The sequence below is a fragment of the Rutilus rutilus genome, assembly GCF_951802725.1.
Source record: "Rutilus rutilus genome assembly, chromosome: 10".
Taxonomy (NCBI): Eukaryota; Metazoa; Chordata; class Actinopteri; order Cypriniformes; family Leuciscidae; genus Rutilus; species Rutilus rutilus.
Genome location: NC_140215.1, coordinates 38359647 through 38375417, shown reverse-complemented (window position 1 = coordinate 38375417; position 15771 = coordinate 38359647). Strand labels below are relative to the sequence as shown.

At 40.0% G+C, this 15771-nt stretch overlaps 1 protein-coding gene across 1 annotated transcript in view; it reads left to right on the top strand.

Moving 5' to 3' along the window:
- LOC311298016 (sacsin-like) overlaps positions 1-15771 on the top strand; it is a 37317-nt gene that overhangs the window by 3176 nt on the left and 18370 nt on the right. Inside the window, exons 2-5 of the mRNA XM_084420568.1 lie at positions 1741-1795; positions 4785-4872; positions 4994-5105; positions 10970-11116. Coding sequence (XP_084276694.1) covers positions 1761-1795; positions 4785-4872; positions 4994-5105; positions 10970-11116 — 382 coding nt within the window. The 5' untranslated portion in view covers positions 1741-1760. The remainder of the gene's footprint in view (positions 1-1740; positions 1796-4784; positions 4873-4993; positions 5106-10969; positions 11117-15771) is intronic.

Sequence of the window (15771 nt, the reverse complement as noted above, 5' to 3'; positions counted from 1 at the left end):
TCTATCTCTGCTGCAGATCGTTCGAACTCAGTAGGTTATAGCGCCACCAGCGCAGCCAATAGGAAGCATGATCCCATTACTGCAGGATTTACTTAAAGAACCCTCAAACTATGATATTTATCTCATTACATGACTAGACTATAGTGTGTTTGCAAGTATGTGTGACTTATCACATGATATACAATAATTTAAACTTGTGTAAAATGCGATAGCGCCTCCTGGTGTGGTGTGTAGCCTTCTTGAGTGTCAGTGAATGTTTGCAGTTTTAGTAATAGTTGTATATGAGTCCCTCTGTTGTCCTCAGTGTGAAAACATGGATCTCAAAATCATACAGTAACTGTTGGAAAGGTGAAAAAAAGCTTTAAATATGAGATCCTTCTCAACCAACACTATCTCATGACCAATTCGTACGAATGATAAAAAGTTGGCTAATTCGTACGAATTCGTACGACCTCACTCGTACGAATTTGTACGATTTGTCTAAACCCACGTGATGGGTAGGTTTAGGGGCGGGGTCAGGGGTAGGTCATTCGTATGAATTCGTACGAATTGAGCAATTCGTAAAATATGTACGATTTTGCAAAAAACGTACTAATTCGTACAAGTGAGGTCGTATGAATTCGTACGAATTAGCCACCTCGTAGAATTTGTACGTTTTCCCGTGAGATCAGGTTGTCTCAACTGAAACAGAAATCAAATCAACTGGAAATCAAAGAATGTGCTGGAGCTGGAGGATTTTTCTGAAGAACCGTGTGCAGTTTCACTGCTAGGACAAACATGGAACTCATGAACAACCATCACAAAACATGAAAACAGTCATAGATCAACCAGGTTACAACACACTGTATAAGATTCAAGTGTGCAGTATGTAAACTTTGAAATGGATCAGTTGGGTAAATTATTTTCTCTAATGGACTGCATGGAAAAATTAATTAGGGCAAAGTGCAAATTTTTATGATCCCTCTTATTACTTTTTTTTTAAATAATTAACATTTTGCAGATTCTGCGATGTGTATGCAATCTTTAATGAGCAAAATGCCTCGGTTAACCCTTTCAAGGGAACTTGCGCTGAGTCGATTGACGCAGTGGGAACGTCTATACCCACGCCGCCATAATGAACAGTGTCTGTCTAGTGTGAATCGAGAAAGCACTAGGACGAGAGCCCCAGGTGTGGAGCACAAGTCTAGGTCGTAAAACCTCACGAATGTGTGCGGTGAGGACCAGCCTGCCACATCACAAACATCTTGAACAAACTCCTGACACTAAAGTCTTAGATGCAGCCATACTATCAGATGATAGTATGATAGTATGTCAGGGGTGAACACAAAATCTCATCTGCTGCTTGCTCGCCATAATATATATATATATATATAAAAGACAGACAACACCAAATAAGACACACAAAGTGCTTGCTGAAGACACAGAAGCTAGCGTTACACTGTTTGGGCAGGCTTTATTGTTTCCTGGTTGCTGAACCTGATCGTCACACCATTGGACTGATTTCACTCGTGCTTCACGACACAAACACGTAGAGTGTTCCCACAGCGCGTTCCCAATCGACGCAGCGCGAGTTCCCTTGAAAGGGAACTATGCTTTAGGCCACAAGAGACCCAAGAAAGCACTTATATTTGTATGAAAAAAGAGACATTTACAGTATTATTAATACAATGTCCATGGAATAACTGTTAAATAACTGTCCTACATTTGCAGGATTTGAAAGTGTTTTTTTTTTTTTAACAGGAGAATGTAAAAGAAGGACAATGAGTTCAACATCAAGGCAAAAGAAGAAAAAGAAGTAGGCTATGTGGTTTTAATCACTGCATGTTTTATGCATAATCCCATAACTGATATAATGGAGTGGAGTGTTAAGGTACATTGAGAGTCATCAGATAAAGCACATTTATGAAAAATATTAGCCAATTAAATTAAATGAGACCTTTATATAGCACTGTACTACTGTACACCCAAAGCGCCTTACAATCATATCAGGGGATCTCTCCTCAACCACCACCAGTGTGCAGCATCCACTTGGATGATGTAACGGTAGCCAGTGTGCTCACCACACACCAGCTATAGGTGAAGAGGAGAGAGAGTGATCAAGCCAATTCGGATTATAGGGATTTTTAGGTGGCCATGATTGGCAGGGGCCAATGGAGGGAATATGGCCAGGACACCCCTACTCTTTACAAGAAGTGGGTTTTTTAATGACCACATATACCCCTTTTCCACCAAGGCAGAGCCTAGTTTCAAATCGGTTCTTTGTTTTTCGACACCCAAAGCACCAGCTCTGAACCAGTAAAAGTGGTTCTTAAGTACCACCAAAACATTGCTGGGCTAGAAGTAAGAACCGCTTGCGTCGGGGGCTGGGGGATGGGCTTTCCGTGACCAACAAGGCGAACAGAAACTTGTGACCGCCATTTTTTAAATAGCAGCTAATCGAGCTAATAGCAGCTTGATTGTAATCTCCGTCTATGCAAGTTACGGATGTTGTTTGGATGCCGATGTAGGTTCACAAACCCATGAGCATCAATAGTAACGCAACAACCGCCATTGTTGATGGAAGGCTTGATGCATCGGAGCGGTGCGGACCGATCGGAGCTGCGGGAGTGTTTGAAGAGCATACGACTCCTTGTGCTTTTGGATCGCTTTCGCAGTGCTTTGATGTCATGCACCGATCGGTCTGCGAGAAGCCTAACCATCTCAAACATGCCTGGTGTGTTTGTTTTTAGCGCTGCCGCGCAACATGAGATATATACAGTGACGTAAGATCTGGCTCTGTGGTGGCTCTTTGGCCTGTGGAAAGGCAAACCGGTTCTTAGAAAGCTTGTCAGTCGAACCAACTCCGAACTGGCAATAGCTCTGGCTCTGAACTAGCACCGGGTTCTTGCTGGTGGAAAAGGGGTAATAGAGTCAGGACCTCGGTTTAACGTCTCATCTGAAGGACGGTGCTCTTTGACAGTAAGTGAGCACCCCCTGCTGGCCTTACTAACCCCTTTTCCAGCAGCAACCTACACAGCAAAATCCCCAGAGTTAAATTAACTCTGTTCAGAGAACATTTGGTCCCTCTCTAAAGAGAGTTATAATAACTCTGAATCAGAGTTAAAGTTAATGAGATACTTAAGTGATTAATTAAGTGATGATTGGGCTTTAATGATGAACACCTGCTGTCAACAAGCAGAATCACTGAATGAAAGAGAAACAAGAACAGAAAAAAGAGAAACACAAGAACTACAACTGACTTCCAGCCACAGATGAAATCAACTGAAGACGAAATAAGACATTAAATCTGTGAAGATCTCAGCAGAGGAGGATTAAACAACTCCACAAACAGCATTACCAGCTTCACTTATTACTGACCAGATTGACTTTATTTCTGTCATACGTTTACAGAAGTTCGTATTGAGAATTAACAGAGGTTTAGATGTTGACGATTTATTGAAAATGGTTGGTCACCATAATGGAGATAAGTGTTTCCTTTAGTTGGGCAGTTTGACTGTTAGCTTATTTGTTTGTGAGTTTGTGGTTTTTTGTAACAGTTTTTACCGAAATATGTAATTTGTTGCAAAGAATGCCAGACGCAATGATGTTCAGGTGATCTAGTTTTCAACAACATAAAGTAGAATGATGCACTTATATCATCACTGTCCAAAAGTGGTCATTTGATGTTAATAGATTATATTCACTAACGATACTCTCTTGCCACGGATTGAAATTTTTTAAATACATAATAGGGGATTTTTTTTTCCTAAGACACAGACATCAAGATTCAGCATATGAATCTCAACAATGGTGACATGTTTCATGCCGCAATGCATCCTGGGAGCCATGAGTTTTATACTATTGTGGCTCCCAGCATGCATTGCAGCGTGAAGCATGTCACCATTGTTGAGATTTATATGCTGATTCATGATGTCTGTGTCTAAAAAAAAAAAAAATCCCTATAATGTATTTCAAAAATCTAAATTCAGAATGTCCATATCATTTATCTAAATTCAGAATGTCCGATCTGTGGCAAGAGAGTATTGTTAGTGAATATAATCTATTAACATCAAATAATCTCTTTTAGACGGTCATGAGATAAGAGCATGTTTCTACTATGTGTTGTTAAAAACTATTTCACCTGATCATCTTTGTTTTTGGTTTTCTTTGTAACAAATTACGTGTTTTGGTAAAAACTGTTACAAAAATCATAAACTTGCAAAAAGAGTCAAACTGCCCAACTAAAGGAAACACTCATCACCATAATGGTGATCATACATTTTCAATAAATCATCAACATCTAAACCTCTGTTAATTCTCAATAAGATCTTCTGTAGACGTCTGACAGAAATATAGTCAGTCTGGTTAGTAATAAGTGAAGCTGGTAATGCTGATTATGGAGTTGTTTAATCCTCCTCTGCTGAGAACTTGTTGACAGCAGGTGTTCATCATTAATGCCCAATCATCACTTAATTAATCACTTAAGTATCTCATTAACTTTAACTCTGATTCAGAGTTATTTTAACTCTCTTTAGAGAGGGACCAAATGTTCTCTGAACAGAGTTAATTTAACTCTGGGGATTTTGCTGTGTAGTTTTCCCAGGAGGTCTACCATCCAGGTACTGACCAGGCTCAACCCTGCTTAGCTTTAGTGGACAACCAGTCTTGGGCTACAGGGTTATATGGCTGCTGGATTACAAATAATTCCAGCTGATTTTGTACTTATTTTATTACACAATGAACCTTGAATTTGCTCTGTCTGTGTTTTGTGCAGTTCGTAATAAACTTTACATTGTTCAATGCAGAAATAAATTTGGTGCGACGTCTCCACCATTCATTGATTACCTGAAAGAGATTTTGAGAAGGTACCCAGATGGAGGACAAATATTGAAGGTAGGCTAAAAAAAGGTGTAAATATGGCAAAAGTTTAAATACTTTTGCATCATTGTTAAATGGTATGTATCTTAAATATAACATTGTATCTGTGTTTAATATTAATCCTGTAACGTACCAGGAGCTGATCCAGAATGCAGATGATGCAGGAGCTTCACGTGTGGTGTTTATTCATGACGAGAGGCATTATGAGACTCAGAGCCTGTGGACTGAAGAGCTCGGAAAGTATCAAGGTATTTGTGTCATTAACACTGATAGCAGATTTAAATCACACTAGACTTAAGACAAAAGACCCGCAACAAAAGATATTATAGTTTAAGGTTTTACATTTGTCCTCATTCATATGTCACAACCATGAAGAGTTCAGGAGTTTCACTGCTTACCTTCTGTTTTTTAAACAGGGAAGTAGTTTTATGTTTTTATAGTAAATACATTTTTTAATTCAGAGATCAATATTTCAGAAAGATTTATCTAAACATTTTTACTTTGTGACCGACACCAGCGACTATGCTGTGGAGGGGCTATTCATTTTATTCTGCAGAAAAAAAGTGAAACTGCATTCTGGAAAAACTTCAGAATAACCAGCAAAGGGACTTCCAGTGTAGCGCTGAAGCAGATGGCTGCTTGAAATAACGTCTCCAGACCAGTCAATTGTAATCCCCTGGAAAATATACTTGGGAAGTTAAAAACAAGCTAAAGTTTAACATGGAAGGGGAGAAGCAAAAAAGGGTTAAAAATGAAGCAGGCTCCAAACAGGAAAAAGGAGAAACAACCGAAGATATTGACGGCGACAAAGACGGTAATGGAAATAATGGTGATGCCGGAAAAGCAAACAAAGCAGTAGCTAGCTCTGGTATACAGGTCATTTGAGATGAAATACGAGCGTTTAGAGCAGACTTCAAAAATGATATGGGTGCATTTCGACTCTCACTTCTGGATGACATGCAGAATGAGCTGAACGACTGTAGGTGGCAGGAGCCATAAACCTCTAAGACAGGACATCCTGATGAGCGATATTGTGCAGTATATTAGGGTTGACCCTAAAGCTCTTTTAGACCATCTAATCCCGAGAAACTTTTACGAGTCTTAAAGCCCCACTATGTAGGATTTCCGTTTTGGTCAAACAACGACCCCTAGAGTCGCTGTGGACTACTTGTATTTAACGTTACTGTCGTAAATACCACTCACGCAGAGCAGTCTCTTCACTCACGGCCTGATCCCCTCCTCCCTGTATACCGGTCCCCGTTCAGTCGGATAGAAGCTGTAACGAGTGGAAATAAGGTGTGTCCCCTTTAAGAGCTGCGCGCGCCATGTTTAACTTTCGGCAGTCTGTATTGTATGTGCGCCTCGAACACCCCGTAAGCGGGTTGTTTCTGTTTGACGCTCATTCTTGTCCTATTTTTGTCTATCAAGTAATGCTGTGGACGGTAGAACGTGTGACAGACAGTTACACGAGTTCGATTGGGGAATAAACACAACGCGTTACAAATCGTCGGACATCGAACAAGCACAGCTAGCCTCCGAAGATGTCTACTAATCCATCAACAAGAACGCCAGGTGCTTGTCCGAGTGATATACAATATAAGCAATATACTTACAAGTCCAACAGCATGTGAGGACGTGTTGGGGGAAGTGAGGTAGCCTATGCCGTAAAGCAGTCGAATTTTGTAGTTCTTTTTGTGCGCGGGGGTTACTACCCGAACCCCGAAGTTTAAAAGTACGATTAAAAACTATACAAACCCCGTCAGGCTATGGCAGACGTGTCATTCAACCTATTTTAAGTCGATGTACCATCACAAGGGTTTTGGAAATATATTATGAAGGTTGAAAAGTTACTTAGTGTTACTTTAAATAAAAGGGTCAATATCCCGTTAATATATCTCCTTTCTAGTTTACTATAGGTTACATGTATTATTATTTTTATTACTATTATTAGTAAAAAAAAAAATTCTGAGCCTGCCTGAGTTGAATCTTAAAACCGGTTAAGTGGGAACAGCTTAGAAATTGCCAGTGCATCGAATATCTAAAGAGTATCTTCTTTTGCACTGATGAGAGGCCCTTGACGGACACAAGGATTTCCTCTCAAATTGACGATCTACTTTAAACCTCGGACTTGGAAGTCTTTTTTTTTTCTTTTTTTTTTTTTTTTCTCTTTGTTATGATTGTTCATACACTGTTCACTCTGTTCATTAGGTTGTCATGGGAAACGTTATACAAAGTTATGCGAATTGAATTATGGAACTTCAGCCTGGACTGGATACAACTAATCCTTCCAAAAAGATTCACATAAATACTAAAATGGTTCAAAGAATGCTTGTGAGAACTGGGTTTGATGGATATATGGAGAGAATTACACCCAAGGGAAAAACAATTTACATTTTATTCTGCAAGCCATTCTATGTACTCAAGAATTGATTATCTATTTGTGTATAACTCAGATAGACACACAATTAGAAATTGCAATATTGGTACTAGGGATGTATCAGACCACTTAGGGGTCTTACTCTCTTACTCATACCTTACTCTACACTTAGATAATCAACAGAAAGATACACTTTGGAGGCTTTATACAAGTATCTTGAATGATACAGCGATATAAAGCAGATTGAGAATAAATTCGAAATGTATCTCCAGTGCAATGATAATGGAGAAGTATCTCCAAGTTCCGGCGCAAACGTTCCCTCATGCTATTTTGCAGGTTTAGAAAACAATTCCGCCACTGACCAAAAAAAACTAGTTTAAAGTCAGTGGTGCGTATTTTAAGGGCACATGCTTGGCCATAATCAATGTAGCGTGTGCACAACGCGCATACACTTTGATTCTCTCATCTACACAGAAGCAGCAGGTTTCATTTTTGCAAATCATACATTATTACAATAGATAGATAGATAGATAGATAGATAAATAGATAGATAGATAGACAGACAATTTATTACATCTAGCTTACACATTTAACCAAATTATCATACGCCTGTTTAAGCTAATTTAATAAGCTTTAAGTTAATTTGGGTGTTTCTCCATCCCCAATGTCACTTCTCTGTGTTTTACGGCCCTGACGAGACCATCGGTCTCCTCGGCTGTGAACTGCTCCTGGCGCGCGCCTGGCAAATCCGCCGTTATAATACCAATCCTCCATGGAAAAAGCGTGTCTGCTCTTAAAGGGAATGTGAGATGTCGCTCTGATTGGTTTATTTCACGTTACGCCCAAACCACATGAATAATGAAGCTACTTCAGACCAACCCATTTTAGATTTGCGTCGGGCGCAAGAGTCATTTATCCCGCCGGTATAATAGCAACAGCGCCCGAGACCCGCCCACAAAGTTACTTGCGTTTTGCGCTTGATACTTGCATTTCAGATCGTTAAAATAGGGCCCAATATGATTTCAATTGGAAATCTCGGTCAATAAAATATTTGGGGATAACTCTAACAAAAGATATATTGAAACTCTTTGAAAGTAATTATGGTCCTATTAATAAGGAGGTAAAATCTGATATCTCTAAATGGACCCTGCTCCCATTAGATATGAGTAATCGAATATAAATAATTAAAATGAGCATGCTACCACGGATGCATTATCTTTTTCAATCACTGCCTCTGGACATATTGCAAAAACAATTGAATGAATGGGATGGTATGATTTCAAGGTTTGTCTGGAATGGTAGAAAACCTAGAATAAGGTTTAAAACTTTGCAGTTGACAAAAGAAAAGGGAGGGAGAGCTCTACCATGTCTTCAGGACTATTATTATGCTGCTCAATTGAAACCCATAGTAAGTTGGTGTATACCAAGCTATGAATCATGATGGAAAACCCTAGAAGTTTCACAGATAGATACACCTATTCAGTCGATACTTGGAAATAAAAATCTAGCTGAAAGGAGCCATAACAGATTGAGTACTTGGACTGTATTTTCATTGAGGGTATGGTTTAGAGTATTGAAGAAATTGCAATTAGAGAAACTTAAGTTGGATAGCATTTGACCCAGGATTTGAGCCGGCTAGGGTAGACGAGGGATTTAAACAATGGGTTTGGAGAGGTATCACATCTCACTGTTCAGTCATCTCTAATGGGAAATTACAGAGTTATCAGGCACTTCCAAATACATTTGGATAGCAGGATTTTTATAGATATTTGCAGGTCAGAGATTATTTTAACAACAAAATTGAAAGTACATTGACGGAAGATTATAATTTGATTACAATATTTTCAAATGCATACACATTACACAATAACAAAAAGCTGGTTTCAAAATTGTATGGAAGTATGCAAACATCCACAAGAACCATTCATCAATATACATTAAACAAAAATGGGAGAAAGAGTCTGACTCACAAATAACAGATGAAGACTGGACAGATATATGTGTGATACAGGCAAATACCACAAACTGAAGATCCTGGAGGAAATTTGGATGGAAGAATTTAATAAGATTTTTCATAACTCCCAAATTAACAGCACTCCATACAGGCACACAGAGCCGTGGCTTTTGTTGGAGGCAATGTGAAACCCCGATGGCTAGTCATTACCATATTTTCTGGGCCTGGCCAAAAATCAAATTCTTTTGGCAAGAAGTAGTGGCAGAGATTGGTAAACCAATGGGAGTAGAGGTTGATTTTTCGTTCGCTTTTCGTGTTGTAGAAAAGGATAAATACTTTTTTAAAAATATTGTTAGCATGCAGTAGGAATGCAATAACCTGTAAATGGGATACCAAATAAGACCGACACATCAACAGAGAGCACTTGCTGAAGAACAGAAAGCTGACGCTGTTGTGTGTCGTCGTCCCTCTGTAGCTTCCGTGTATGCCGTCACAAGTTACGTCATGATGCAACACCAATCACGATTGGCTTAGTTTCATTCATGCTTCAAAGACGCTATGCTGGGGGGCGTTCCCCAAAGTGTCATAGTCGATGCAGTGTCTCGTTCCCTTCTCAGGGAACAAGGGTTACAGTCGTAACCCGAGACGTTTCTGGTGTTAGCAGTCCCATTAAATAGCATATTGAGAGCATTGTACACTGAGCATGCAACACAACTTCTCGTCCAGGCCCTGGTCATCTCTAGGCTTGATTACTGCAATGCTCTTCTGGCTGGACTTCCATCATGTGCAACCAAACCTCTACAAATGACTCAGAACGCTGCAGCTCGTCTTGTCTTCAACGAGCCCAAGAGGGCCCACATCACTCCTCTGTTCATCTCTCTGCACTGGCTACCTCTCGCTGCTCGCATCAAGTTCAAGGCATTGACGCTTGCTTACAGATCTATCACAGGCTCAGCTCCCTCCTACTTTCACTCACTCCTACGAGCCTACATCCCTACCAGAAGCCTACGATTGGTCAATGAGCGATGTCTCGTGGTTCCATCACAGAAAGCCACAAAATCAACTTCCGTGAGCACTTAACCGCATAAAAAAAACCCCGTTTCTTTCCCTCTAAATCCTTGCTTATCAGGCTTATGCTACTCTGAATAATGCCTGAACTTTGTATTTTGGGCACTTCTTGCGTTGTTTTTTGCCTCTTCACGATGACTCGCTTAATTTAGTCCTAATCTGTAAGTCGCTTTGGACAAAAGCGTCTGCTAAATGACTAAATGTAAATGTACATTTACTGTAGACTAATAAAATTAAAATACACAAATAACAAGCAGTATTTTATTTTGTTCTTCTAACTGCTACTCTTAACCGGAAAACAATATCCTAGAGTTTTTGCTCAGAACAAACCAATTCATTTTTAATTCCTGGTTCGAGAATAACAGTCTACGTTACTGCTTGATTATAGGTTTATAGTCGTTAAGTGTTTCCCCAGCTTTAGCTACTTTGGGAGCAACCAAAATAATAAATTAGACACACTTTTCGATTAATAACTGACATCTGTTTTCCTCTTTTGAAAAGCACCAGTCACCACTGTTGTATCTTAAACTTTGTATCTCAGATATCTAAATCTAGATCAAACTCTTTGCTGCAAATACGTGCATATAGTACATATACAGTATGGGAGACATGATTCATTAGGAGCAGTCTTTGACAATACTGAAAGTCTTTATTATAGGCAAAAGACTACTCTTTATTTGTTTGATCATCTGTTTGCATCTTTGATCTGGCAGGACCGGCTCTCTATGCCTTCAATGATGCAGCCTTCACAGAGGAAGACTGGGAGGGAATCCAGAGAGTTGGCAGAAGCATCAAGCAGGATGACCCAACAAAAGTCGGGAGATTTGGGATCGGCTTCAACTCTGTTTATCATATTACAGGTGAAATACATTACATTAACAGATTGGCTCTTATAACTTTTTTGGGTATTCTACTAAGTGCCTACTGAATCCTACAATATCGCTTGTTGATTTATGTAGTGTTAACATCATAATATGCCAGTTTACTCCTTCTCTGCCAATGACGAGATTTTCCATCATTTATGACACAACGCTTTCCTGCCATTGACGAGTTTTTTCTGGCAATGCCTGTTTTCACTGTAATATAGTAGAGGGCGCTACTACGCATCTTCTGAAATAGCACAGAATCTCCTGATCCAAAAACAAGCAAAGGAGAAGATCTGGGGTGCTTCTGATTTCTTATTTGAACATCCTTGCTTCCTTTCCTCGCTTCTCAGCTCCAGCCCTTCGGATATGAGGGAAAGATACACCTGTGTATCCTTGCTCATGACTCCTCAGGAAGCTTCCTCGCTTCTCGTTCCTCACCTCCTTGCGATGCAATTAGAGAATTTAGATGTTCTGCAAGATGGCTGAATTCGATCGGTTTTCCGGGATAAGGGCTGGAGGACGGAGGAGCGGGGAAACAAGGAAGCATCAATTTGAGTATTGAGAAGCACCCCAGAAGGAGGGGGTAGAAGATTGCTTACGTACATATAAGCTAACATGATCATCAAACATTCAACAACATATAAATCAAAACTGCCTAACATTAACAAATGAAATGTGGAACCCATGAAGAGGTAATGACTGGGAAGCTTTGGGGGTGTTGATGGACTCGATCTACTCCATTTATGTTTTGATCATTGTTCTGAATCCGATCCAGATGTAGTCTTTGACAAAAACACAATTTTCTCAGTTCAAATATTATTATTTTTTGCTTTTTAACAAAACTTACCCACATTTGGAATTTTGATAAAAATTAATGTAGCTAGATTTAAAAAAAAAAAAAATTGTTTGTTTGTTTGTTTAACATATTCCAACAACAAAATATTCTGGGGGCCATGAAAGTTTTGTGAATAGGCTCGCAACTATTTTAGAAAACACCAGCAGGGAAAGAGTTAATGTATTTTTAAATTACAGTATACATTACAATATGTAACCAAAGCTACTAATTATCAAATTAAACATTTATAATTTTATGTATTCTCTAGATTTACTTGCTTAATTAACACACCCTAAACAAGTTACAACTAAAGCAAATCTTCATAGAATGATGTGCTCATATTGTAATAATTATTTTTCTTTTTCAATTCTATGATGTTAATTTGCCACAGAGTAGGCTATATGTTTTCAGTATTATTACTGCAAGTATCACAACAGAAAGATACTGTTGCAGATTACGGTTAAATTTGTTTAATGGTTAGTCTATTATTAATATTATAATGTGCATGTTTATTTACCCTTTTTTTACATTTAGATATCCTTTCTATCATCTAACACAGTTCATCTTAAAATAACACGAAAAAACATACATTTAATGACACTGTTAAAGGAACACTTCGACTTTTTGGGACTTTAGCTTATTCACCGTATCCCCCAGAGTTAGATAAGTCCATACATACGTTTTTCATCTCCGTGCGTGCTTTAAGTCTGTTTGACGCAACCACCGCTAGCCTAGCTTAGCACAAAGACTGGATGTAAATGGCTACAGCTAGCATACTAATCCCAATAAGTGACAAAATAACACCAACATTTTCCTATTAACATGTTGTGATTTGTATAGTCACAGTGTGTACAAATAACAAGGTCACATGAGACACAGCCATTTTTTAAACGTTTAAATACTGGGAACTATTTTCTCAGAAGGCGAAGCACTGCTACTTGGGCGGAGTGATTAGCGCAGCACCCGAGAATCGCCGTTCCGTCAACAAAACAAACGTGACTAACTAGCTAGTAGCGAACGTGATTCGTGATCATGGCTGACTTTGAGGAATTGTCAGAGGATTTTTATTTGGTATCAAACCATGAGCCAGAATACACAGACGAGGAGTTACAAACTTTGGAAGCTGATAGACAAGATGCCGAACAGACTGAGGTCGAGGGGAGAATCAGAACAGGAGTAACGTTAGCCTACTATTTCACAAACAAGTGGCCAGCAGCCATATCTCCCTGTAGCCCAAGACTGGTTGCCCACTGAAGATAAGCAGGGCTGAGCCTGGTTAGTACCTGGATGGAAGACCTCCTGAGAAAACCAGGTTGCTGCTGGAAGAGGTGTTAGTGAGGCCAGCAGGGGGTGCTCACCCTGTGGTCTGTGTGGGTCCTAACGCCCCAGTGTAGTGACGGGGACACTATACTGTCAAAGAGCACCGTCCTTCGGATGAGACGTTAAACCGAGGTCCTGACTCTCTGTGGTCATAAAAAATCCCATGGCATTTCTCGTAAAGAGTAGGGGTGTAACCCCGGTGTCATGGCCACACACCATTGGCCCTTACCAATCATGGCCTCCTAATAATCCCCTTACATTGAATTGGCTCTATCACTCTCTCTCCTCTCTCCACCTATATCCGGTGTGTGGTGAGTGCACTGGCGCCGTTGTACTGTGGCTGCCGTCGCATCATCCAAGTGGATGCTGCACACTGGTGGTGGTTGAGGAGAGATCCCCTGACATGATTGTAAAGCGCTTTGGGTGTACAGTAGTACATATGAAAGCGCTATATAAATGCCTTATTCTATTCTATTCTATTCTATTCTATTCTACTATTTCACAAACAAGGTCACTGTTTCTCAAAAATGAAAACTGCCCATCCCCCCCCCTCCAATTCATTAGCAAGTTGAAGGCTACAGTCCTGAAAGTTACCTTTAGCGCCGCTTATTTGTTACTGGGGCAATAGAGCGCGTTTGTGACAACACAATACTAACATTACAGGGGATACATGGAGCCCGGGAACAACTGTAATAGTAGTGAGCACCCCATTCATGTAATAGTGTCACTAAGGTTACAATACATCTAGCTAATGGCACTGTAACAGTAGGCTAGTCATCTAAAAACATAACGGAACACTTACCGCAGCCGCAGGTGATCCACTTTGTCCTGTCTTTACTATCGATGGGATGGCCGTATCCTTAAGCACACGTTTCATGGTCCGTGTGGCAAATTCCATTTTTTCAAAATAGTCGTCCTTAGTGAAATGTTCTGAGCAAATGCGATAGTCCTTGATGATGTCTAAGTTACAGGTGTGTTTGGATCTATATCCAGAGCAAGTAGCCATTGATTCATCAGGTCAGCGTTTTTGGTTGGAATTCTATGAAACATCATGGTATTACCTGGTCTCCCCTGTTTATTGTCGCAGCTCTTTACAATACAGCGAACACCCATGATTGTAAACTTTGCATTTACTATCTAGTAATTACTGACTCTATTACTCCAACTCTGAGCGAACTCTCTGCTCCTCACCACAGGGCGTCTCGTGTGCTGCGCTAATCACTCCGCCCAAGTAGCAGTGCTTCGCCTTCTGAGAAAATAGTTCCCTGTATTTAAACGTTTAAAAAATGGCTGTGTCTCATATGACCCTGTTATTTGTACACGCTGTGACTATACAAATCACAACATGTAAATAGGAAAATGTTGGCGTTATTTTGTCACTTATTGGGATTAGTATGCTAGCTGTAGGCATTTACATCCAGTCTTTGTGCTAAGCTAGGCTAGCGGTGGGTGCGTCAAACAGACTTAAAGCACGCACGGAGATGAAAAAGGTATGTATGGACTTATCTAACTCTGGGGGATACGGTGAATAAGCTAAAGTCCCAAAAAGTCGAAGTGTTCCTTTAAATATAATATTTTGCGAATCTCAAAACTGTACATTGTAATGTTGTTCTGATTCTTAAATTCACTTAAAGCATTTAAAGCATCTGTGGGTTACGTTATATTTATGTTCCCTGAGAAGGGAACAAGATGCTGTGTCATGTTGTAGACACTATGGGAATGCTTTGTGTGTTCATTGACACCTGTGAGTTCAGCTGACGTAGCGTAGCGCGTCATCAAGTCTATAAAACGGCACAGGCATTTTCTACTGTCTGATAGAAGACCTGCCGCAACACACATCTTGTGAAAGAGAAGAAGGCTGAAGCGATTAGCGCAAGTCAAAGATCTTATAGGCTCAAGAGGATGGATCAATGGAGGACCAATAAAGGACCTGTGAGCCTGGGGTTATGATCCATATACAGACTTTAAAACCTTATGAATGTGTGCAGAGAAGATCTTGTTAACGGGGGCACCCTTAGATACTGTTGTAGAAGAAGCCACTGACCACTGACTACCACAAAGTAACCCGCACAAACTATTTTTGGCATATAAATGGCACGAGAAATAAAATTTGTGCTATAGATTATGCACTTTCATGAGATCGTGTTGCCCGATCATATTCAGTAGGCTTGAGAACTATAACCTCACGCAGCCACTCATGTCCATCATAACCTTCAAATTTTTTTCTGATTTGAGTGATCCATCTGTATCATGCTAGCTAATCCTTACTAAAAATGCAGTTCTATAATGAGCCGTTGGCATGAATTGTACTCATGAAGGAGCGGTAGTGGAGCGCTCTCGGAGCGACTGAAAACCATGACGCTCCTACTTTTAAAAAATCCACTCCACACTCCATTCAAAATCACACCACTCCACTCTGCTCACATACTCTGCTCAGAACTGCTCTCCAGCCTACCGTCATCTTGAGCTAGTTACAGTGGTTGCTCTTTCTGCT